At 42.3% G+C, this 22,043-nt stretch overlaps 1 protein-coding gene across 1 annotated transcript; it reads right to left on the bottom strand.

The window, feature by feature from the left end:
- Positions 1 to 3,565: 3,565 nt before the first annotated feature.
- On the bottom strand, positions 3,566 to 21,829 carry reep2 (receptor accessory protein 2). The gene is made up of 8 exons (XM_080416754.1): positions 21,646 to 21,829; positions 18,065 to 18,137; positions 15,920 to 15,996; positions 15,705 to 15,825; positions 12,405 to 12,518; positions 9,663 to 9,840; positions 7,564 to 7,739; positions 3,566 to 3,769 (listed from the first exon to the last, which is right to left on the bottom strand). The coding sequence occupies exons 1-8, from the start codon at positions 21,675 to 21,677 to the stop codon at positions 3,704 to 3,706; spliced, it is 837 nt and encodes a 278-aa protein (XP_080272880.1). The 5' UTR covers positions 21,678 to 21,829; the 3' UTR covers positions 3,566 to 3,703.
- Positions 21,830 to 22,043: the final 214 nt, after the last annotated feature.

Raw genomic sequence — 22,043 nt, 5'->3', positions numbered from 1 at the left:
CTACGTTCAGGCAATTGAAATGACATGAATGTAGTACTAGTATGTAATATGCATCTCACATACTATTTAGCTACTAACCTTTCGGACATACTAAAAAGTTATTTGGCATACTAAATAGTACGTTAGCAACCATCCTCTGAATGGGCGTTGCCATAGAGGGAGTCTTTGGCGATTGGTTCATCCCCTAACCAATCACAATTATATCATGGTCAGTATCATGTAAGTATTATGTCAATATCATGGTTAGTCATGGTCAGTCGTCATCATCGTCAATATTTAATAACAATCCATGGCCTCTTCTCCATTTTAATTTTAAAATACTTTATTTAAAAATGTCACAATGGGAGGCAAATTACTGTTTTATTTGTCTTTATTAATATTAAGTATTTGTCACTGGTACATGACCATGTTAGATGTCATTATCCCAGCACACAAACATTGTATTATTTATTACAGTGGAGTATAGACAATTGGCACAAACAATATAATGTTGAATAATCTCACATGAAAGTCCCCTGTACACAATAATACTGACTCTAAAACATAGAAAATAAACAATAAATATGCTCAAGGGAAATTAATATAAATCAATTGGTGTCAGAACAGCAAAATAGCAGATTCAAGTTCCACACCAGTTGTACCAAGTTTTCCTTTCTCAGTGCAACATTTGGCAAAATATAACATGTCTGGAAAAGTTCCTTTGATTCTTCATAGAATGTACAACCAACCTTGGTTAACCAGGAAAAACTAAAAAGTCAAAGCCAGGCTGAACTTGAGTTTAACCCATTGACTGTTTTAGAGACAGGGTTTAACCTCAACCAAGTATTCTCCAGCTCTTACTTGAATGTTTGTCATACATGAAAACTGTTTAAGTTTGAGGTGAAGAGAGGCAATTTAAAATATAGACATGAGGTGATTCAATTAAAAGCAAATACAGCTTCTCACATCTGAAGTCCCCAGCTTCCTCCCATTTGAGATGAAAGTGGTTTGTCAAGAATTTCAGATAAGAGTCAAAACAAATACGAACAAAAGTTAAATGTAAGTCTTCCAAGTGTGTGACTAAGGCAAGTAAGCTCATTTATACAGTCATGTTTACTATTTACATACCGTCTACATTTGGTGAGTAACTTTGCAAACAGTTGTGGGGTATGTCTCCCCCTACTGGTTAAAACTACCGTTGCACAGCAGTAACAGTGCTGTAGTGTCATTCTTCCAAACACCACACTCAAAAGAAACCCTGTCGAATAAAATAGCATGGCCCCAAGAGAACCAAACCGCCACCAAAAGAAGATTCAATCTGTTCTGAAATCCACTCATCCTAGCCAAACTCCTAAAATCACTTCAACAGAATGGTATATGCAAATGTCTGCTTTAAGTATCCTGACACACGCTTTGGTCAAGCCATTTCCATATTGTTTGCTTTAAGCCTATCCCGACTTCCAAGATCTGTGTGTAAGGAGGCATTGTATTAAAGCAGTAGTTCTTAAATTGGGATCCCCAGCTGTCCCTGAGGGAGTCCCCAACTAAATTCTTGATATTCAGGCTTTGACTCTGAGGGTTATGGGAGCCCATGACCGTAATGCATACCTAACTGGGGGTCCTAGAAATGTAAGTTTGAGAACCACTGTACAGTGTTTTCCAAGTCATTACAGAGCATTGGATACATTGTCCAACATGTCTCTACTGTGACACAAACTACACACCATTAATGTAGTGAGAGGATTGACAGGATATTGCTCGCTGTCAGGCAGAACACTTCATATTTCATCTTGTTTCCATAAATGAAATGAATATAAAATCAAATGATTTCTTTTGTAATACTTTGACATAATGACAATGTTGTGCAATGGTAGTGAAAATAGCCAATTGTGAGCTTGTAGATGTGTTTTCACAATTTTTGAAAGATTTTGAACATGTTTTGAAACCCATAATGATAAGCTCAGAATATGGACACCAGGTTGATAGGGGTTGGGCTGTCTGTTGGTTCTATAAATATTTAAATCAATGAAAAGGATCCATTGGAACACAGGCTCCTTTTTCCATTTCCTGAAAAGTAACGCTTTTGGACATACAAGGTTTCAACCTGACAGCGAGGATACGATGATATGCTACTGTGACGCAATCATTTTCATCATTTATAGGCTATGTGACATAATCTGATCAGCTCGAGAATTGAGTTCAAACAGTGGAACTTAAACACGGATATTGCAACCTATGACAGCTGTCTAGAGGACGGATAGCTAAACTCCCATTGTACTGTGACTTGATAGGAAAAAGGTCTGTCAGAGAGAGATCACCTAAAGATGAGATTTGATCCGAGAAGCCAGGGTCTTCAGAGGTTCTTAAAGCCTAGTTCACACCAAAGATTTGCGGCGAGAGGAAAACCGCTTTAAGCCGGACGGCGTAGCGTGCTGAAAATAGCAGACCCGCAACGCATCGCGAACACGTCATGAGCTTGTAGGTCTGCTATTTTCAGCGCGTGACACTGTTGTATGACAGAGCATCAGGACGTAGCAGAGAAAAGTCTGAATTACCCTTAAAACAAGACTCTATGCTAGCATCCCTCCAACATGACAGGGAAACAGTAGACCAACATTACTGAACCGCTGTCCATGTCCAGTGTCAGTCAGTTTAAAAGTAAAGCACTGAAAACAAGTGATTCGACCATTAGGCCGATATATACACGACAGTGTAAGACCCAGTGGTTGCTGATCGTGGTAGGAGTTGAGTGTGCGCACAGTCACGCGCACACAAACACACACACACACACACACACACACACACACACACAAACGCATGCCTGTGCAGTACTGTTGTAAGGGCGTGGGCTTGGAGAGGAAACAAACAGGTCTCTGTCAGCTCGTGACTAAATGTTTGAGTCTGCAGCCCACCTCTAGTCCAGGAATAGAGAATTCACCATAATACACTTCTAGCTAATTGCCTTGGTAATGACATTACAGATGAACATCTCCAGATGTCCATAGCTCCACTGCTCTTCAGAGAACCTAGATGAGGAGTTGCCAACCTCTGCTACCTGCTCAGTACGAAGAAGAAAGAGGCTTCTCTTCCCCCTTTCAGTTTAAATTTGGTTAAAATAGTCTGCCAAGGATTAAAGTAAAAACAAATCTTTGAAAGACTGGGAAGGTTAGCCAAGGTGATTTTTTTTAACAAAGCCCACAGATGATTACTGACGTGTGTTTTCTATTTAAGAACGCAAATAAATAAATTCCCTACCATGATAGCACTAGCATCAGTGGATTGTGAGCTAATGAACGGGAGGCTGCATGATCCACTGAGCAGAACGTCATCGATGGTCTACAGAAAACATCAGCATGTCAGACTGAAGAGCTGAGCTATCAAAGAATCAGCTGATTCAATCACTGTCGTTGTCTTAAAGTAAAATAAAAAGTAAGAGAAAAATAAAATAACTGTTGATGCCATGAGGCCATACCTGCCTCCTCTCCGCACACAAAAAAGTGACAATCTCGACATGTGCTTAGTGTGTGTGCATGTCTATGTGTACGTTATTTGTTATTTTCTGTGGGCAACTTGGATAACCTTGTGTGTGTGTGTGTGTGTGTGTGTGTGTGTGTGTGTGTGTGTGTGTGTGTGTGTGTGTGTGTGTGTGTGTGTGTGTGTGTGTGTGTGTGTGTGTGTGTGTGTGTGTGTGTGTGTGTGATGAAGACAGTGTAGACCAGAGGATTCAAGGCGTCTCTGCGCTAGCTGTAGGTTTCTTCTTTGTCTGTTTCTTCACCGTCTTGGTTTGAGTCTGCAGGAGGAGAGAGGAAGAACAGGGTGATTGAGAGAGAGAAAAAAAGAAGAAAAAATCATCAGGACGCAGAATATTATTCTTAAGTATCTCTCAACAACATCCCCTATTTTCACTACTTTTGAATGACACACTTTTACAACAAGGCAGGGCATACTTTTTTGTTTAAACATTACAAGTTGAAATACGGGGATACCAAGGTTTCTGCCAAACGGTGACGACATGCAGTATGTTGCAGTTGTCCTTGAACAAGACGCTCAAACCTCTAACTGTGCCTTGCATGGTTCCCTCCGCCGTCAGTGTGTATATGGGTGAATGCACATTGCAAAGTGCACTGGAGAACAGCACTATAGAAAAGCACTATTGAAAAGCACCATTTGCCATATAGTGCAGCGGCTAAAAGCAATATTTTGGGAGAATCGTTCACTTGGTGATACAAGCGTGAAACTTGGTACAGATCATCTTTAGAGGTCATTTATCGATTTTTTTAATCGAGCCACTTGAAAATCAAAGATGGCGGCCATTTTTCAAGATGGCCGACATCTTAGTGGGCAGTTAAGTGATATGATGGTTTACTTGGTGATACAAGCATGAAAATTGGCATGAGCAGTCTCTGTGGGTCACTTGACAATAGGCCACCCACAGCTGCTTGAAATTTCAAGATGGCGGCCATTTTTCAAGATGGCCAACACTTTAGTGGAGCAATTAAGTTATATAATGGTTTATTTGGTGATACAAGCATGAACATTGGCATGAGCAGTCTCTGTGGGTCACTTGACAATAGGCCACCCACAGCTACTTGAAATTTCAAGATGGCGGCCATTTTTCAAGATGGCCAACACTTTAGTGGAGCAATTAAGTTATATAATGGTTTATTTGGTGATACAAGCATTAAATTTGGCATGAGCAGTCTCTAAGGCTTGCTTGACAAGAAAACACTCCCAGCCACTTTACATTTCTATTTTCAAGATGGCCGCCCCCTGGATCCTCAAAAGATACATTTTCTCATAGAAATGTATGTTTTTTTTTCATTAAGTACGATTATACGATTATTATTATTATGCTAAAGAACAACTTTTAACACATCACAATATAGTTGTGTTGATTTGTTGATCATAGATAGATTAGATAAGAGTGAATATCTGCACTACCAGGGCACACTGGTGATATATCACTGCTGTTAAACTCAGAGTGGGGTTCAATGTCAGCTAATTGAAAGTTGGTATCCCAAATGCTGTCTAATTTACCCCAAAACAGTTAGATAGCCGCACCTGAATTGACAGGTTGTGCCAGCACGGGAGAGCCGAGCCAAGGTTAATGGGGTTTTAGTTAACCGGATGGTGTACAGATCGCTCAGGATTTAAATGGCATTGGATGAACGATCGAACTAAGTGTAGGGTTAAGGCACGAACTTAGTTGTATCCCATACATCAAAGTGCTTGGTAAAAGGTGGTAAAAGGATAAACCCTCGGCCTCTGCCTATGCTGCAGACATGGCAGAAGCCATCATAACAGTTGTGAAAACTAACTGGGACAGATGTTTAATTTGTCAGCAGGTCACCAAGGAAAAACTAATTCAGCCGAGTTTATTCAACAGAGAGCACGATCGTACTGGTTATGATACCATTGCAAGAAATGTTCCATTATTTCATAAGATCAATGCTCTGCCTATCTTACTTAGTCCAACCCGACTAGATGAAGGTGATGGCATAGAAAGCACATCGACAAGAAACAGAGCAAAATATAATTCAAGCTGTAAACTTAGGTTCAACAACACAGAGCTGGAAAGGGCCCAAAAGAGAGCATCTACATCTGCTGAAGACACTGAAGATACCAAAGATATCCATGTCAAGAGGCCAAGAAGATCTAATGTATGACCGGTCCAGCGATGTCACAACTATGAACGAGGCCAGGCTTGATCTCTTTGCCAGAAAGCAAAGACAATATGACTTGATCCCACCAATTCAAGCAGCACTCAAAGAGCATGCCAAACATGCTTCTTATGAGGCTGGATACGTGTGGGGACAGGCATTGAAGCGACATCCACAAATGCCGAGCCCATCTGACTGGGGATGGGTGGAACAGGACGAGAAGTGGAAAGTCTTCTGGACTCCACTTCCACCTATTGCGGAGAGTTGTTGGGAGTTGACCAAATGTGAGTGCTCCAAGGCATGTACTGGAAGGTGTAACTGCTTCAGATATGGACTCAGTTTCACATGCCTATGTAGTTGCCCCTGCTAGAACCTATTTGCATGTTTATTTTACCAGAGTTATTCCCTGTTGTCCTCTGTGTTTTCAAGTGGAGGCCTATGGCTCGGCTTCCCCTCGTCACATCGACGCATCATGTTTTACTTTTTATCTAGTCTATTACTGTGTAATTTTCAGTTGTTACTTTGTAACATTGCTTCCACTGCCTTCCACTGCCATATCTAACAGTGAAGCACATTTTCAGTTTAGTTCCTTAGTATCGTTTGTCATGGTTCCGTGGCTATTGCCATTCAGTATTAGCCATTACTCATAATTTTGGAGCACTGTGCGTTCAGCACCACAACTGTGCTTATCAGCACCACAACTGTGCTAATTTATTCATCTTATTTTTTGTATCCCCACCCCTTAGTATTTATTTGACACATGTAATGGCTGTTAGTTTAAAAAAAACAATATATATATATATATATATATATATATCCTCCCTTGTGACTGTTACCTTGTCGTGGTAAGGGAGCTTGTTTAGGCCTACCTCAGTGAACCCTGAGAGCTATGCCGGTGGGAGGCAACTCCTGACAGGTCTTACCAAACTGGACAGGTCGTGGGCGAGGAGTCAGACAAAACACAGTCAAACAACCTCTCTTGACAGAGCTTTTTGAGGAACCCAATACATTTCTATGAGAAAAGGTATCATTTAAAGATTGACATCTTGAAATTTCAAGTGGCTGTGGGCGGTTTCTTGTCAAATGACCTTTTGAGACGGCTCATGGCAATTTTCATGCTTGTATCACCAACTAAATGATTTCTTAAGCTTAACTAGTCCACTAAGGTGGTGGCCATCTTGAAAAATGGCCGCCATCTTGACATTTCAAGTAGCTGTGGGTGGCTTATTGTCAAGTGACCCACAGAGACTGCTCATGCCAATTTTCATGCTTGTATCACCAAATGAACCATTATATAACTTAAATGCTCCACTAAAGTGTTGGCCATCTTGAAAAATGGCCGCCATCTTGAAATTTCAAGTAGCTGTGGGTGGCCTATTGTCAAGTGACCCACAGAGACTGCTCATGCCAATTTTCATGCTTGTATCACCAAATAAACCATCATATCACTTAACTGCCCACTAAGGTATCGGCCATCTTGAAAAATGGCCGCCATCTTGGATTTTTGAGTGGCTCGATTAAAAAAGTCAAAGAGTTGACCTAAAGGAATGTTCATGCCAATTTTCACGTTTGTATCACAAAGTGAACGATTGTTCCTACTATCTGCTCTAATATTACAAGCAACAGTGCAACAAAAGTTTAGTAATGTGTGTAGAGAAAACACGATACACACACACAGCCCTGACACACAGCTGCTACTGATGTTCTTAGCTATGGTGTGATGAACAGTACACAGCTCTGTGTTACATAACACTTTCATCATCATAGCATCTCTCCCACATGAGTATCCCTGATGGATATAGTAGTCAGGCACACTGCGCGTGTGTGTGTGTGTGTGTGTGTGTGTGTGTGTGTGTGTGTGTGTGTGTGTGTGTGTGTGTGTGTGTGTGTGTGTGTGTGTGTGTGTGTGTGTGTGTGTGTGTACCTCTGTCTTAGCAGCAACAGGTTTCTTGGTTGCCTTGACGCTGGCAGTGCGCTTAATGGGCACCTTCTCCACGACATCCTCGTCTGAGTGCTCAGTCCTGGCGTCTGATTGGTCGGAGCTGTGCTGGGATGATGCGTCATCGGCAGGCAGTGTCGATGCGGAGGAAACAGAGCGCGCTGTGGATTTTAGACCAACATGTTACTGGGCAGTCGTTAAAGAGTTCAGTCAGAGAAATATGCAGTGGCTCAGTGTCTGTGTGAGAGAGAATAATAATTATTATTTATTAATGTGTATTTTCAGACATTGAACCACTTAAATCGTCAATACTTATTAAACTTGACCTTTCACTCTGTACTTCACTCTGTAGCTTGTAGTTCGGTTATTTTCGGCTAAAGTTCTCCTCAGAATAGGGATGTGGTTAATGTTCAAGTGGTTAATGTAAAAAAAAACCTGTAGTAACTCTGAGGACCCCCTAAGGGTCCCGGACCCCCTGTTGAAGACCACTGCCTTACGTGATTTAAGATGTATTACCGAACAAAAAAACTAAGACAAAACATCACGATCAATTTATTTTTCACAACCATTCCAGTGGGCAAAGATGTCTGGAAAGTGGAAAACATCATTTTGACGTTGATATCCCATCACAACGTCAGTCAACCAACAAAAATGACATCTTCCAGATGTCCTGTGCCCACTGGGATGCGTGTGTATTTTCAAGTCTCTTTTAACCTATTAAGACCGGGAACGGGTCTGTGTCATTTTAAGATTTATTTGGCTATTAAAAAAATAGCAGATAAACAAATATTTTACAAATGTTCACTTAAAAAATATATATATTCAAAGATTTGTAAAAATGTTCAAGATTTTAAAAAAAATTGCAGATCTACAAGCCCGTAGTGTGGCACTCTGTGCCACACTATGAGCTTGTACCTATATCTGCTACTTTTGAATAGCCAAAAGTATAAAAATAATGGTTATACTGTAGCTATGGTTATAAAATGACACAGATGCGTTCCCGGATTGAATGGGTTAAGATACCCATTTAAAACATGGGATGAACCTCTCAGCCAGTCAAAGCTTTGCCTCAATATGCTGTGATCTCCCTCATTTCAGTCAACCGACATTTCTTTGAAACATCATGATTTGACACTCTTTCCTGCCAGCAAATGAACTGTCGCTCATGCTGTAACCACAACTCTCTCTCTCTGTCTCCTTTCCTTCTGAATTCCGTTCCGAGCTCACCCCGGGCCCACACAGCCAGACAGAAGTGTGCGTATCAGAGACAAAGAATCCTCCTCCACTGGGATCACATGCCATGCCCCACACACACCCCTCCCTGCCTCCCTCTCCTTTCACGACTTTCCTTCCTGGCATCCTGCAAAGCTGTAAATCACATGACTCCACCCAGCGCTAGCTGCTGCTGCAGCCGTTCTCTGATAAGAGCTGGGCAGACAATAGACAGGCTGCTGACTGATACTGCTCTCTGGTTGGATGAACACACCGTTCAGCCACTTTCAACCTGGCATGCCATTATAGGCAACATTTTTCAAAACATTCAAAAACTTTAAAGGAAGGGGTCATGAAGTTCACAATGTTGAATTTACAAGCAAGTTTCAAGTGATGTTCGTATCGTACTGAAATGAACGTAATCCAATGAAGCATAATCCTTGGAAAATCATACAAATGGTTATTCTTTGGAAAATGGTTGTCAGTATTGTGGCATTAAACATGCCAGCCAGACCACTGGTATGATGTTTAATTCACTTTTAATGAGGTGTACTATACACAGTGAGGAGTGTGGTCTGTGTGGAGTTGTAAAGTACATAGTGTCCCATTTTGTGTAATGCATCACTCTGCTCTTCTGTGTGTGTGTGTGTGTGTGTGTGTGTGTGTGTGTGTGTGTGTGTGTGTGTGTGTGTGTGTGTGTGTGTGTGTGTGTGTGTGTGTGTGTGTGTGTGTGTGTGTGTGTGTGTGTGTGTGTGTGTGTGTGTGTGTGTGTGTGTGTGTGTGTGTGTGTGTGTGTGTGTGTGTGTGTGTGTGTGTGTGTGTGTGTGCGTGCGTGTGTGTGTGTGTGTGTGCGTGTGCGCATATGGTCTTACTTTGCCGCGTGGGGGTCTTGGCACGGGGCAGAGTGCTGGACCCTGAGCCCATGTCCTCCATGGGGTCCCGCCTCATGCGAGGGTCCGAGGAGCGAAGGAGCAGCTCATCCTCAGCATTGATCAGAGTCAGGTCCTGCATGCTGAAGCTACGCAGCTTGTCTGACAGAACGCCTTGCCCCTGGACATCACACAAACACAGTCAACTCAACTCACTTAGGGACTTCACCATACAAATGGAGAGCCATCCATTCCTTGCTCTGGAGCAATTCACTGCTGTGGCCGTAATTAGGATGTCCTGAGCAGTGGTGGAAAGTAACTAATTACATTTACTCAAGTACTGTACTTAAGTACAATTTTGAGGTACTTTTACATTACTTGAGTATTTCCAATACTTTTACTTCTACTCCACTACATCTCAGAGGCAAAATTGAACTTTTACTCCACTCCAATTATTAGAAAACTTTAGCCGATCTACAAGCTAACAACGCGTGAAAATGTCATACAGACCACTTTTAACCAGGCGTTCCCATTGCTCTGTTCATGTCATTTGACAACACGGTAATAAACACAGATTTTCACTGATGGCCCACGGAAAGTGAAAAATCATGTTCCGTCATAATATTTTGGTTAGTGTGGACTTTACAACAGGGTAACTAAGATGAATCTTTCAAAGGAAGACCACCACATCTCTGTGGTGCAACCAAACAAAGGCTCAGCACTGGTACCAAACTAACTAGTATCAATGTATTGTTTAGTATATACTATGCACCCAAACGTAAGAGATAACTTGCACAGTTATATTAACTAATTATCTATTAGTTATTAGTCTATGGACCACTCAGTCTATTGACTAATAACTCAGGTGGGTTTTATTTTTGCTCCTGGTCTAATTTGGGGGTTGTCTGCATTTGTTGCTGCCCTAATGTCCATTCTGACGACAATACTGTACTGATACTGTATTTGTAATAATACAGTTTTTGATCTTGATCTTTGGGGGTTGTCTAGATTCATTGCTGTCCTAATGTCCATTCTGATGACAATACTGTACTGATACTGCATTTGTAATGATACTATATTGATACTGTTTTTGCCCTTGGTCTTTGGGGGTTGTCTGCATTCATTGCTGTCCTAATGTCTATTTACATGGCAATAATGTACCGATACTGTATTTTCACCCCACTATACAGAATGTTATTGATACTGTATTGATACTGCATCTTTTATCATTATACTATTAGTATCTTATTGCTACCCATAACTGTATCTATTTTTTTCTTCTGTATCTGCCCTGTGTAACTGAATCTTCCCTACGGGATCAAGGTCTATCGATCTATCTATCTACACAACTAGTGCTGCAGATGAAACGGCATTTTTAGACTATCTAACTGCCGTATCATGACGCATTTCTAAGTGAAACAGGATAGGCAGGCGGTACATAATGTGGGGAGGAATCCACCTATTGTCAGCCTTCTGATTGGTCCCTGATTGACCAACCAGCAGGATCTGTCTGCACAGCAGTGGTTATTTATACAGAGTTTGCTAAACATGAGAAATTATAACATTTTGGGAGAGCAACAAACAAACACGTTATGCCCACTCACTAAATTGCCCTCGAGATGCTCCTTTTTACTAAGAAGACCAAGTTTAAAATAATAATGTAATACATTAATTAATTAATCAATATGAGGCAACTGAAAAACGATCAATGATAGGGAATGGAGGAGAGGATTCTTGTCCAACCTTGCAACAGCAACAGATGGGCGAGGAACAGGGGTGAGACCACGGTTGGAACTTGACAAAGGGTGAATTTGAACGTTGAAAAGTGGGCATGTCATAACAAACATTGAAGATTAACTGATGGGTGAATGTCATATTATTGGTTGAAATTGGTTGGATCCAACCTACATAAGCACACATATTTTGTTTTACAGGAAGAAAACATGATTTGATTTAGATATAAGATGATTTTTATACTGTATATATTTAGTTGTTTAGTCATATATTGTTAAATAGGTGCACAATTTAAATAAAAGGGTTAAATTGACGTTTTATTTATTTATTCTCAACCTTAACACCTTTACCGCCGGGCCCGTAGTTCTACGGGCCGTTAAATCCAACGGTTAAGCGCCGAGCCCGTAGTCCTACGGGCTGCGGTCTTTTCGCGCATGCGCGGTCCGGGTGCACTTTCGGAATTTTTTTGATCCACTTCCGTTTCCGGTTTGATGACAGGAAATAGAATTATTTGGGATCCGGTTTCGACGATCACGCCCGCTCCCATTCTACAGACGAAACTGAAACTCAATTCTCTTCCTGTAGTTTTTTCTCCTCGCATTTCACTGTTTAACGTAATCCGCTCTAACTACAGTCATGGAAGTCCGTTTGACATGCGGTCTTCACTGGGAGATACAGGGAGATCTCGCGGACGTAAACAGACCGTTCACGGCTCAATCTTAAGGATTTTAACAAGATCTATGGCGACATGAAAAAAACAAAAAAACAACAAAAACACCTTGGCAGGTGAGTACATTATTATGAGATTAACCTCTGGCGGTGGATGTGTTAAGAACCATTACATTACAATTCTCACCCAACAAATTATCGGTAATAATTACAAAGTCTGCCATGTATTTTAATTTAATACATTTATAATCATGTTAAAACGTGAGATGTACCTAGGCAGCACAGATCTACAGAGTGGCTCATAGTAACTTCTTAGACACAACAAAAAAATCTTCTACATACCTTGGAGGCTGCAGTGACGGCAGCGGTGGCAGCCAGGTTGAGACCCCGCTTCCCAAATGTCATCATGGTCTCATAACTCCTGTCTTTGGCCTGCGTTATGTACTCATCGATCTCCTGCAGGCCGGAAGAACAACAGAATTAAAGGAGAATACCGGACAAATTAAGTGTTATCTTTCATGTCTCGTTACTCACCTACCGACGTAAAAAGTGGCGTTCTTTTTTCCATAGATTCCCCTGTCGTCATTTTTTAAACCCCCCCCCCCCACTTAATTTGTCCGGTATTCTCCTTTAAGTAAACAAAACAAAGATGGAGAAAACAGTACTGGGACAAATGGTGGAAGAGGAGGTAATTGTTAGATATGATTCAGACAGACAGACAGACAAACAAACAGAGGACAGGGAGATGTAGAGAGGGTGACATACAGGTTCCTGAACAAGATTAAAAACTATCTGGTTGTGGCCTGGAGGAGGAATGGTTAAATCCGTTTCCAAAGAATAAAGGAGTATAGCCGCACACTCGTAGCTGCCGATGCCAATAGTTTATTGTGGACAAAGAGACTGGAAACACACCAACGTTTTGGACAGACTAGGCTGCCTTCTTCACACATGCACTGCAACTTTGAAATTACCTAGATATTAACCAATGGGGCTGTACGAGAGAACACAAATGTCCAACTCAGTAGGACCCAACAACATGTCACAGACCTGACGCTTCCAGCTGCCTAGTACTAAGTCAGTGTAATGTCCGATTGAGCCTCATCAGCTCAATGTGTGAATGGACCGGGTCATTGTGCAGGGAATTCAAAGCGAGCACATGGGCATGTTGATGCCGTTTCTATTAATGAGAAGAGAGGAGCCTCCGTGAGGAACTTATTACAGATATTATTGGACATCTCTACTTGTAGTGGGTTGTTGTGCATGGGTGGGTTTACGGGAGACTGCATTCACATTTTATTTTCACATCTGTTCTGTGGAAGGAAATTAATTTAAAAAAATGCATTTCGTCGTCGCATCTCTCCCTCACGTTAAGTGGGAGGAGCGAAAGGGTGCCTCTACCCACGCACCACCACCCAAACAGAGCGTTTCCAGTATGTGAGAAAGGGCAACTCCAGACAATGTCCTGACCATATTATCTGGAGTTTATATGTGAAAATGGCTAGAGAGAGGATGGGGAGGCATAGAGAGGAGCGGTGACATGCATTACAGGCTCATGAACAAAATTAAAAACTAAAATGGTTGTGTCCTGGAGGAGAAATGGTCAAAGAAGGAATTGTCCTAGTTTTCCTTCCTACACAGAGTCAGCTTTTATATCTCTGCATGCAGTTTGAAGGTATATTGAATGGTGAGCTTAGCTCAGCTTAATTACATTTGTTTGCCCTCAAGTAGCAGCTCCTCTCAAAAGTAGGTTAACACATTGGGTGCCAGAGGTTTATTAAAATATTATACGTTGAGTGCCTGCATTTCTTCCATCCACTTGCGTTATACGTTTCGTGCTGTGAGAAGCCCCGACGCGGAAGTGCATGTAAACAAAGCGTGCGTGCGAGACGGCGGAGGGTCCCGACTAACGCCTGGAACAATAATATTTCCAACGCGACCCTCCATTGCAGCGTGATCGCCGATCGAAAACGGCTCGTTTCCACCACATTAAAAAGAAATGGAGATATTAAGCTTTTAGTCAAGGAGATAACATTGAAAACGCCGACCGGAAGGATTTTTGACATGGAGCCACATCCAGCCTCTTCTTCTCAGAAACTCCTTGGGTGATGTCAAAGTTTCGTTTTAGCGCCCCACGTGGGCCACTCGTATAAAAATAGAATTGGGTCAAAAACGGTCCGGACCGTTTTCGGCACTTCTCGTTTGGACCCTCAAAAACGGTCCGGACCGTTTTTGGCATTCAATGTGTTAATAGACCTTTTTTTCCACAAAGAAAGTTTAAAAAGAAAAGAATGAAATCTGAAATGGGACTGGAAGCATATGTACTTGTTCACCCTCATTGAGAATTTCTGGATCTAGGAATATTTAGATATGCTAATATCACAGACCTCACGCCTGTTAGACGAGTTAAAAATAAATGTTTTTGAGTGGTGGGTGGGGGACTTTAAAGATGTGTTAATGCTAGGCTAAAGAGTACACAGTATTAAACAGATGTTTTCAAGTACATAAAACAACAATTACATTATAGTTTGGAACTATATTTATCAAAATACACATTTGTATTCATGAGCCATGGCTATTTGATAGAATAACATGTCTATACCAGTATTGAAAATAGTGATATTATCTAACTATAAAATACACACATTTCTGTGTCTGTGTGTGTGTGTGTGTGTGTGTGCGCCCGTTGTGGGTGTGAGTGTATCTGTCCTTCAGGTATCTTGAGAACCGCCCGGCCGATCGACTTCAAACATGTGGTGCCCGGCATCAAGTCGATCGGATAGGTGGTTGTCCAGAACTGCCGGTCCAATATGTCCATATATTGTATGAGCATATATTGATGACATCAGTGTCCTCCATATATGGACATAAAGGGACAAGGACAGACAGATGGGTACAACGGGTAATTTGACTATGTACAACAGGTATTTTAGAACCAGGTGGAGCATGTAACTTTCTGTGTTCCCGACTTGCATCATTCAGTATAAATACATAAATTACAGTGCAGTTTTGTTACGTTAGGAGAATTTTTAACGTGTATTTGCCTACTTTTGAGAGTATCTGCAACTTGATCCCATAGTTGTCAATTGATCGAAGCTCAGCTCACTGTTCAACAAAGCTTCAAGCTGCACAGAGAGCATCCATGAATTTGGAGAGTCTTGTCAGGTAAAAAACAGAACTATCCTTTAATTTTATTTATTTATTTTGGAACCCTTTTTTTCACCCGTGCCAATTTTCTAAGTGATCCTGGGCGCTACACTCCCCCCCACCAGCCTAGGGAGCCCAGGGCCGAGCTCATGCCTCCTTCAATGCATGAGAGCCAACTGACCTTCTTGTCACCTGACGGGGGAGTTTCCCCCGGTAGGACGTAGCGCGTGGAAGGAACACGTTATTCCAACCAGTTCCCTTCCCCTCCATCAGGCACCCCGGCTGTCATGGGGGAGGCGGTATAGCGACCAGGATTACTACATGTTTTTGTGAGGGTATTAACTACCCTAGGAAACACGGGGAGAACATGCAAACTCCACACAGAGTAGAACTATCCTTTTAAGCAATACTTCCAATACATTCCCTTGTGGATGTACCGACCAGTTAAGAGGTTTGTAACGGGCGAAGGGAGCATATGGTTGGATGCAGGACTTTTACCTTCTCCTTGTTGGACAGGCAGGGATGGACAAACTTGCGGTAAAGGACACTGGAGCCTTTAGTGTATGGAGACAGCAGCCAGATGACAAAGGCGATCTTCAGCTCAAAGTAAAATGGAAACCTTGCATAATAAAGAAAAAGAGAAGAGTAAAAAGAAGAAGCCATGCAGGTACAATCATAGTGGACTTTATTATGGTGCTGTGATGAAGACTCACCATGAGAGGACCAGGTCTGTGACCGTCTCCGCTGTGGTGAACAAAGCAAACACTATCCAGTACATCATCCACTTCACCTGCACACACACACGTGACAAAACACAGGGGAGAGAGAATCACATTTATAGCACATCAAAACCACAGCCTCCAGTGTACACGTGCTTAGCCCAGAGGCCAGCCGCATGCATGTTCATACACACATTATGTTCCAGCCTTTTTAAATACTCAATCTCCCTGAAACAAAGGAAACAATTTATGAAACCTAATGTATGTATACACACTTAAATGTACTGTGTGTATATATATACACACACAGTGAAATCTTGTCTTTTTTTTCTTTCTTCTTTTTGAAGGACAGCAGTGCACATTGTATGACAGGGGGTGAATCACGCTGAATATCTGTGGCATTAACATACTGTTACATAAATATTCACTGTTGAATAACTTGACTCATTTCAAATGAGGAGGAAACAGAGGAGATGAGGCATGAAAGCAACACTTCTAAAAATGGCGTCTCTCTCTCTCTCTCTCTCTCTCTCTCTCTCTCTCTCTCTCTCTCTCTCTCTCTCTCTCTCTCTCTCTCTCTCTCTCTCTCTCTCTCTCTCTCTCTCTCTCTCTCTCTCTCTCTCTCTCTCTCTCTCTCTCTCTCTCTCTCTCTCTCTCTCTCTCTCTCTCTCTCTCTCTCTCTCTCTCTCTCTCTCTCTCTCTCTCTCTCTCTCTCTCTCTCTCTCTCTCTCTCTCTCTCTCTCAAGGGGTTGCTATGGTAACCCACTGGGAGGAGACCGTTAGCTAGGCCGAGGGCCAGAAATGCTGACTCTCACTCCTCCTGTGGCCCTTTCTCCCACTCTCTCCCAGCAGTGAGGTAAGCAGGGAGGACTCCATTTAAAATTCTGTGGGGAACATTAGCCAAAGATTAGCCGACCTACAAGCTCACAACGCAATGCGTTGTGAGGCTATGTTTGGTGAAGAGATCGGGAGCAGATGGAAAAAAAGTACAGAGCCAACTCAGGTCCAGTTTATTGGAATCCTTGGGGGGGGGGTCCCCAGCAAAAGTAGTTAACATAGCATCACAATAATTTTAACCACTTTAACCTTTTATACGTTGGCTATTCAAAAATAGCAGATATACAAGCTTGTAGATCGGCAATTTTTCTAAAATCTTGAACATTAGAGAACATTTTTAACACAAATCTTTGCTTCTGGGGGTCCCTGGCACAACATATTTTCAGATGGGGTTCCGCGGCCAAATATTTATCAATTTGGGGATACTTGATGTGAAAAAGTTTGAGAACCACTGGTTAAACAGACACTGAAAATCTGAGTTGATCTGTATCCTGGTTTCCACAGGAAAAAGTGCATGTCCCATCCGGAAACAAGTTAGCACTGCTTTTTCCTTTCGTGTTATATTTCCACTGACACTGGTATCACACTGGGAGCCAGGGCACCGCTAGAGTTCATGGGTGTTCATCTAAAGTTACGTCTGCAGACTAAATAATTTACAGCCCTTGATTTACCCTACTAGAAAAAATAAGCTAGAGGCTCCTGAACACTGGTTCCGGAACACTAGTTCCGGGGCCCACTGACTAGGGGTCCAAAAAGGACCCTTACGGGTCTTTAACTCTGAGCTAAATTAACAGTGAGGATTTTATAGTGTAGATTGGGGTCCCAAGACTTGGTGTAAAAAGAAACTGAGAAAAAAAAGGTTGAGAATCACTATGGTCGGATTCATACCCACAATGCATTGCGCGAACAGACGACAGACGACCTCAATTCGGTTTTAACGTTAAAATGTTTTGTTTGGCCAACGACATTGCATGAGTTAAGGATTCAAGTAAATAGAAGAGAGGCTCTGGCACATGGAGCCCAGCCCCTCCACGTGCCAGAGCCTCTCTTCTCCCCTGGACAGGCGAATTGAGTGGCACCGTCTTGCCCTAAGAGGACTGACCGTGGGTAGCTACCTGGGACGTAAGTCGGGGCATGATCAACCCCGGCTGGGTCACCTGGGCGAGGGTGTATGTTGCTAGACCCGAAACACCTGTTGACCCCAGGCTACAACACTGATGATACGTCCCAGGTGCATCCATGTGATGTTTTTTTCATGAAGAGCGTAACAAAAGGCAGTGCATTATGGAATGATGTACTCACATATTCCTTCACGTTCTTCGTTTTCACAGCCTTGTAGGACGAGTAGGCCGGGTAGAGAGTCCCGAAGGCGAGGCTGGAAAGACGAGAAGGGCTGGGTCAGAGGTGGAGGCTCTGAGATAAACCTCAGGGTTGAAACACTTCAAACTCGTTCCTGTATCAATACATTTCTACCCCCTATGCATGTGGATTTAGCCAAATTTAACTTTTTACATTTTCCTACATACAAAGAACTTTTTTTGTTTGTTTTGTTTGGATATGACAGACAAAACATTAGACTGGGACCTTTTCAATTTAGCAATCAATCATGTTATTTGGTTCAAGAAAAAACAAAAAGGTTAATAGTGGATGGGGAGGGGGGGGTATTTGCCAAAATTGTGAATACACATATTAGTTAGTCTCAATCAATAGTTTTGAGAACACATTTCTTTTGATAGCAATAGCCTATATACAGAATCAAAAGCTGATTCTTTAATCCATGAATCTTCAACTGGGGGTCCGGGACCCTTAGGGGGTCCTCAGAGTTACAACAGGGGGGCTGCCAAAAATATGTGTGATAGGATCTTTTTGTCACTGCTTCATCTCTCTCAGCCAAGGGGTGCTTGGCCTGAAAAACGTTGTAGACCCCTACTTTAAGCGATAGCTTGGCTGATCAGATAACAAGAATAGGTCAGTGTATTTATTATAACCAAAAAATTGTATAAAACACAGGAATGCCTAGCGTGATGCGTCATCATTCACTGAAACACAAAACCTTAAGTTTTAGAGCCCTGGTTTTTCAATTAGCCTGAACTGATGTGATAACTCCGTCCAGGAAAGAGGAAAATAATGGAAACAGAGGCGACAGAGTTTGACTGCACTCACTCAGATAAACTGGAAAAACACAACAGGCAGAAAGGTCACCATGTGCTGGTGCATGTGGCTCATGGAGATACCACACACACACACTAACAGGCACACACACACACACAGCTTTGTTGTGTTCATTTGGTCTTGTCCGCAGTCACTGTGTGGTGATTTGTGCTGATGTGACAGGAAGCTGAATGCTGAGAGAGAGCAGCTCTGCCACGATCACAGGGAGTTACCAGTGTGTGTGTCTCTCTGAACCTGCACCTAGACTAGGTCTTGTCCTAAAATGCATCAGGCCTACAAATAACAATGAAACTGTCTCCATGTCACCCTTTTCTCACATTTGTGTGTGTATGTGTGTCTATTCCATCCATTTTTCTGGGCATTTAGCTCCTGTGACCTACTATGCGTGTGAGCTGCCAAGTCAAGTGTGCAGAGCCCCTCAGCCCTGCGCTGTGAAGCGGAGGCTGTCGGAGGCCGCGTGGCAGTGCCAGGCCTCTGGGTAACTGTAGCAGACGCCTTGTGTCCCTTTGTGTTCCAATCTCAGGTTCACTCACCACCAGAACGCTCTATGCTCCCGCTGCGACATTAAGCACCATGATGCAGAGGACTGGGCAGGTTCAGGTTACACTGTTCAGTCACAGTAACTGAGAGCTAAGATGAGACTAAACAAGCTTTATAGGTTTGTCTACAAGCTCACGACACATTGTGATGCGTTTCTTCTGATTCTGGCCTATAATGAAATGGCCAAAATAGGGACACCAGATCGAAAACGGTTAAATATATGGCAACAAGCTTCACTTATAATTATCAATCATGGTGTAATACAAACCTAGCAATGTTAGGTACTACATGCTGAGTGGATTGGTTTGTACAAGTCTGCTGTGCAGCTGCATAAGGGTTTTGCCTGTGTTGCATGTTATACATAATGAGTTAGCTGGTAGGCTACAACATTTACAGCATCATGGTCTGCATGTAGAGACTCACTGTGGTGCAGCGAAGCATCTAGAGCCTGAATATAGTGCTAACAAATGTTACTCTCTGCTTATATAATCGCTACAGTACATCATGCACATTTGATTAGAGGAATGGCACAATAAACACAATTCTGCACCTGTGTCTTAAAAGGTAGATTTCCCCCCCCTTCTTTACATAACAATTAAGGCACCACCAACACCAAGCTGTGGTTTAACTCCCATTTAAAACCAATGCCAAGTTCACAGCATCACTAGACAGACCCAGACCAGACAACATAATAACCCTGTGAAGTGGTACTAACGTTAAAACACATCGATCCTCAACACAAGTCAGCTGCACAACAAGAGGAACACAGGATGATAGCATCTGGGAGCTGCCTTTAGTTGAGTCATCCACGCTGTCTAGATGCATTGTTGTCCATGGACGGTCGTCTGTCGCGACCGTCATGGATGAACTTCAACCTGGTGTTTGCACTTTCTCCCTTTTTGGCCCGTCCATCTACATAAACGTTCATATTTTAAATATAAAGTGCTTAGCCCATGGCCACGGATGTTAAAATTATGTACAGGCCCCTAGAAGTACCCGTATCTCCCGTATTGTTCAGTAAAAATCATTTTAATCTGGTCGGCGGCCAATTTCTCATAGAGTTATAACGTATCAGAATGCAATACATCTCCCAACCGATAGGGTCAAATAACTGAAACCATATGGCAAAAATACGGAGAAAATGGCCACCATTCAGATTAAAATGCTTTTTATTGAACAATACGGAACATACGGGTAATTCTGAGGGCCCGTACATAATTGTAACATCCGTGGCCATGGGGTAAGCACTTGATATTTGAAATCTGAACGTTTATGTAGATGTACGGGCCAAAAAGGGAGAAAGTGCAAACACCAGGTTGATGTTCATCCGTGACTGTCATGTATCAGGGCTAGATGCATGTGTATGTACAGGTGGAATCGCTCAGTATATCGTAAATGATCACAGCAAACATATTTTTCTATGGGAAATGTAGTGTCAGTCCATAACAACAGCAATTTTATTTATTTATATCTCTAGCTAGAACGATTAGAACACAGTGATGGAGGTTTGATGGTGCATGAATGGTGGTGGACTTGCATCAGCCATCATTATTACTCCCTGTAACATATGGCATTGATCAAGCTACATTTTGTCAGCCAGTTGAACTATATAATTAACTAGCTTTGGATCAAGACTATCATAGATCAGATGTATTTTATCAATTTTTACATTTGCATATCTATGATACGAAAGTATAAGTCAGACTCGATAAAATACATCCATGATAGTCTTGATCCAAGGCTAATAATTAACGTATTAACGGTTTTTCGTTGGTTAAAGTGTTATCATTTCCCACCATCTGTCAGGTGGCTGGTTAGTGAGAGGAAGCTAACATGGGCTAGCAGCAAGTGCCTTGCTACAAAATGTAAATTATTATTATAAAAGGCTGTAAAATAGAAAATGGGGCGAAATAGATCATTGCATTTTTTTTCCCGTCATATAAATCACTTTGCTACAGAGAGACCGTTGCCATATCGCACATGCTTTACTGATGGTCATTTGTTGATCCATGGTTTCTGGCTAAAGCCTTATTTATATTCGGCGGTACGACGGTGTCGCTTGCCGAAACGAAGCTGCTCTACAAGCCAACGCGGTTTTTAGCTTGTAGATCGGCTCTTTTTTTTCGGCAAGCGACAGTGGCTGGCATCAATCAATCCATATTATTACTCACACAACCATCCTCGAAATCATCCAGGACACCATCTTTGACCGTTATCCGTTTGCCTGCTTCTTTCTCTTGGGGATCTAGTCGGTTAATAAGCTGGCCGTTAGGTGCCCCCCCATTCCTCCGTGACACGGTTTGTTGTGATGTGAATGATGTTGTCACAGGTACTGTGGTTGCCGTCTGTCTGTGTGGGTTGTGATTCTGCTGCAGTGGACCCTGGACCAGCGTTGCCAGATTTTCCAAGAGGAATAAGCAACCAAGTCTATGAAAACGAGCCCAAAAGAAGCGATTGGCTACATGAAAACCTATTATGCATGCATGATGCATCGGATATTTGAAAATAGCCGATCTACAAGCTCACAACGTGTTACGACGCGGCGCGTTGCGAGCTTGCCTTGTAGATC

The sequence above is a fragment of the Gymnoscopelus braueri genome, assembly GCF_963280865.1.
Source record: "Gymnoscopelus braueri genome assembly, chromosome: 20".
NCBI classification, from domain to species: domain Eukaryota; kingdom Metazoa; phylum Chordata; class Actinopteri; order Myctophiformes; family Myctophidae; genus Gymnoscopelus; species Gymnoscopelus braueri.
This window is presented reverse-complemented; position numbering and strand designations above follow the sequence as displayed.

Bases quoted from the DNA above. Each gene is read 5' to 3' on its own strand.
- reep2 (XM_080416754.1), bottom strand. From the start codon at position 21,677: ATGGTGTCCTGGATGATTTCGAGGATGGTTGT. The intron at 12,519-15,704 runs GTAAAAGTCCTG...TCCGGCCTGCAG, and splicing joins GCCTGTCCAACAAGGAGAAG to GAGATCGATGAGTACATAAC. The intron at 9,841-12,404 runs GTATGTAGAAGA...TGTGATGTCCAG, and splicing joins CCGTCACTGCAGCCTCCAAG to GGGCAAGGCGTTCTGTCAGA.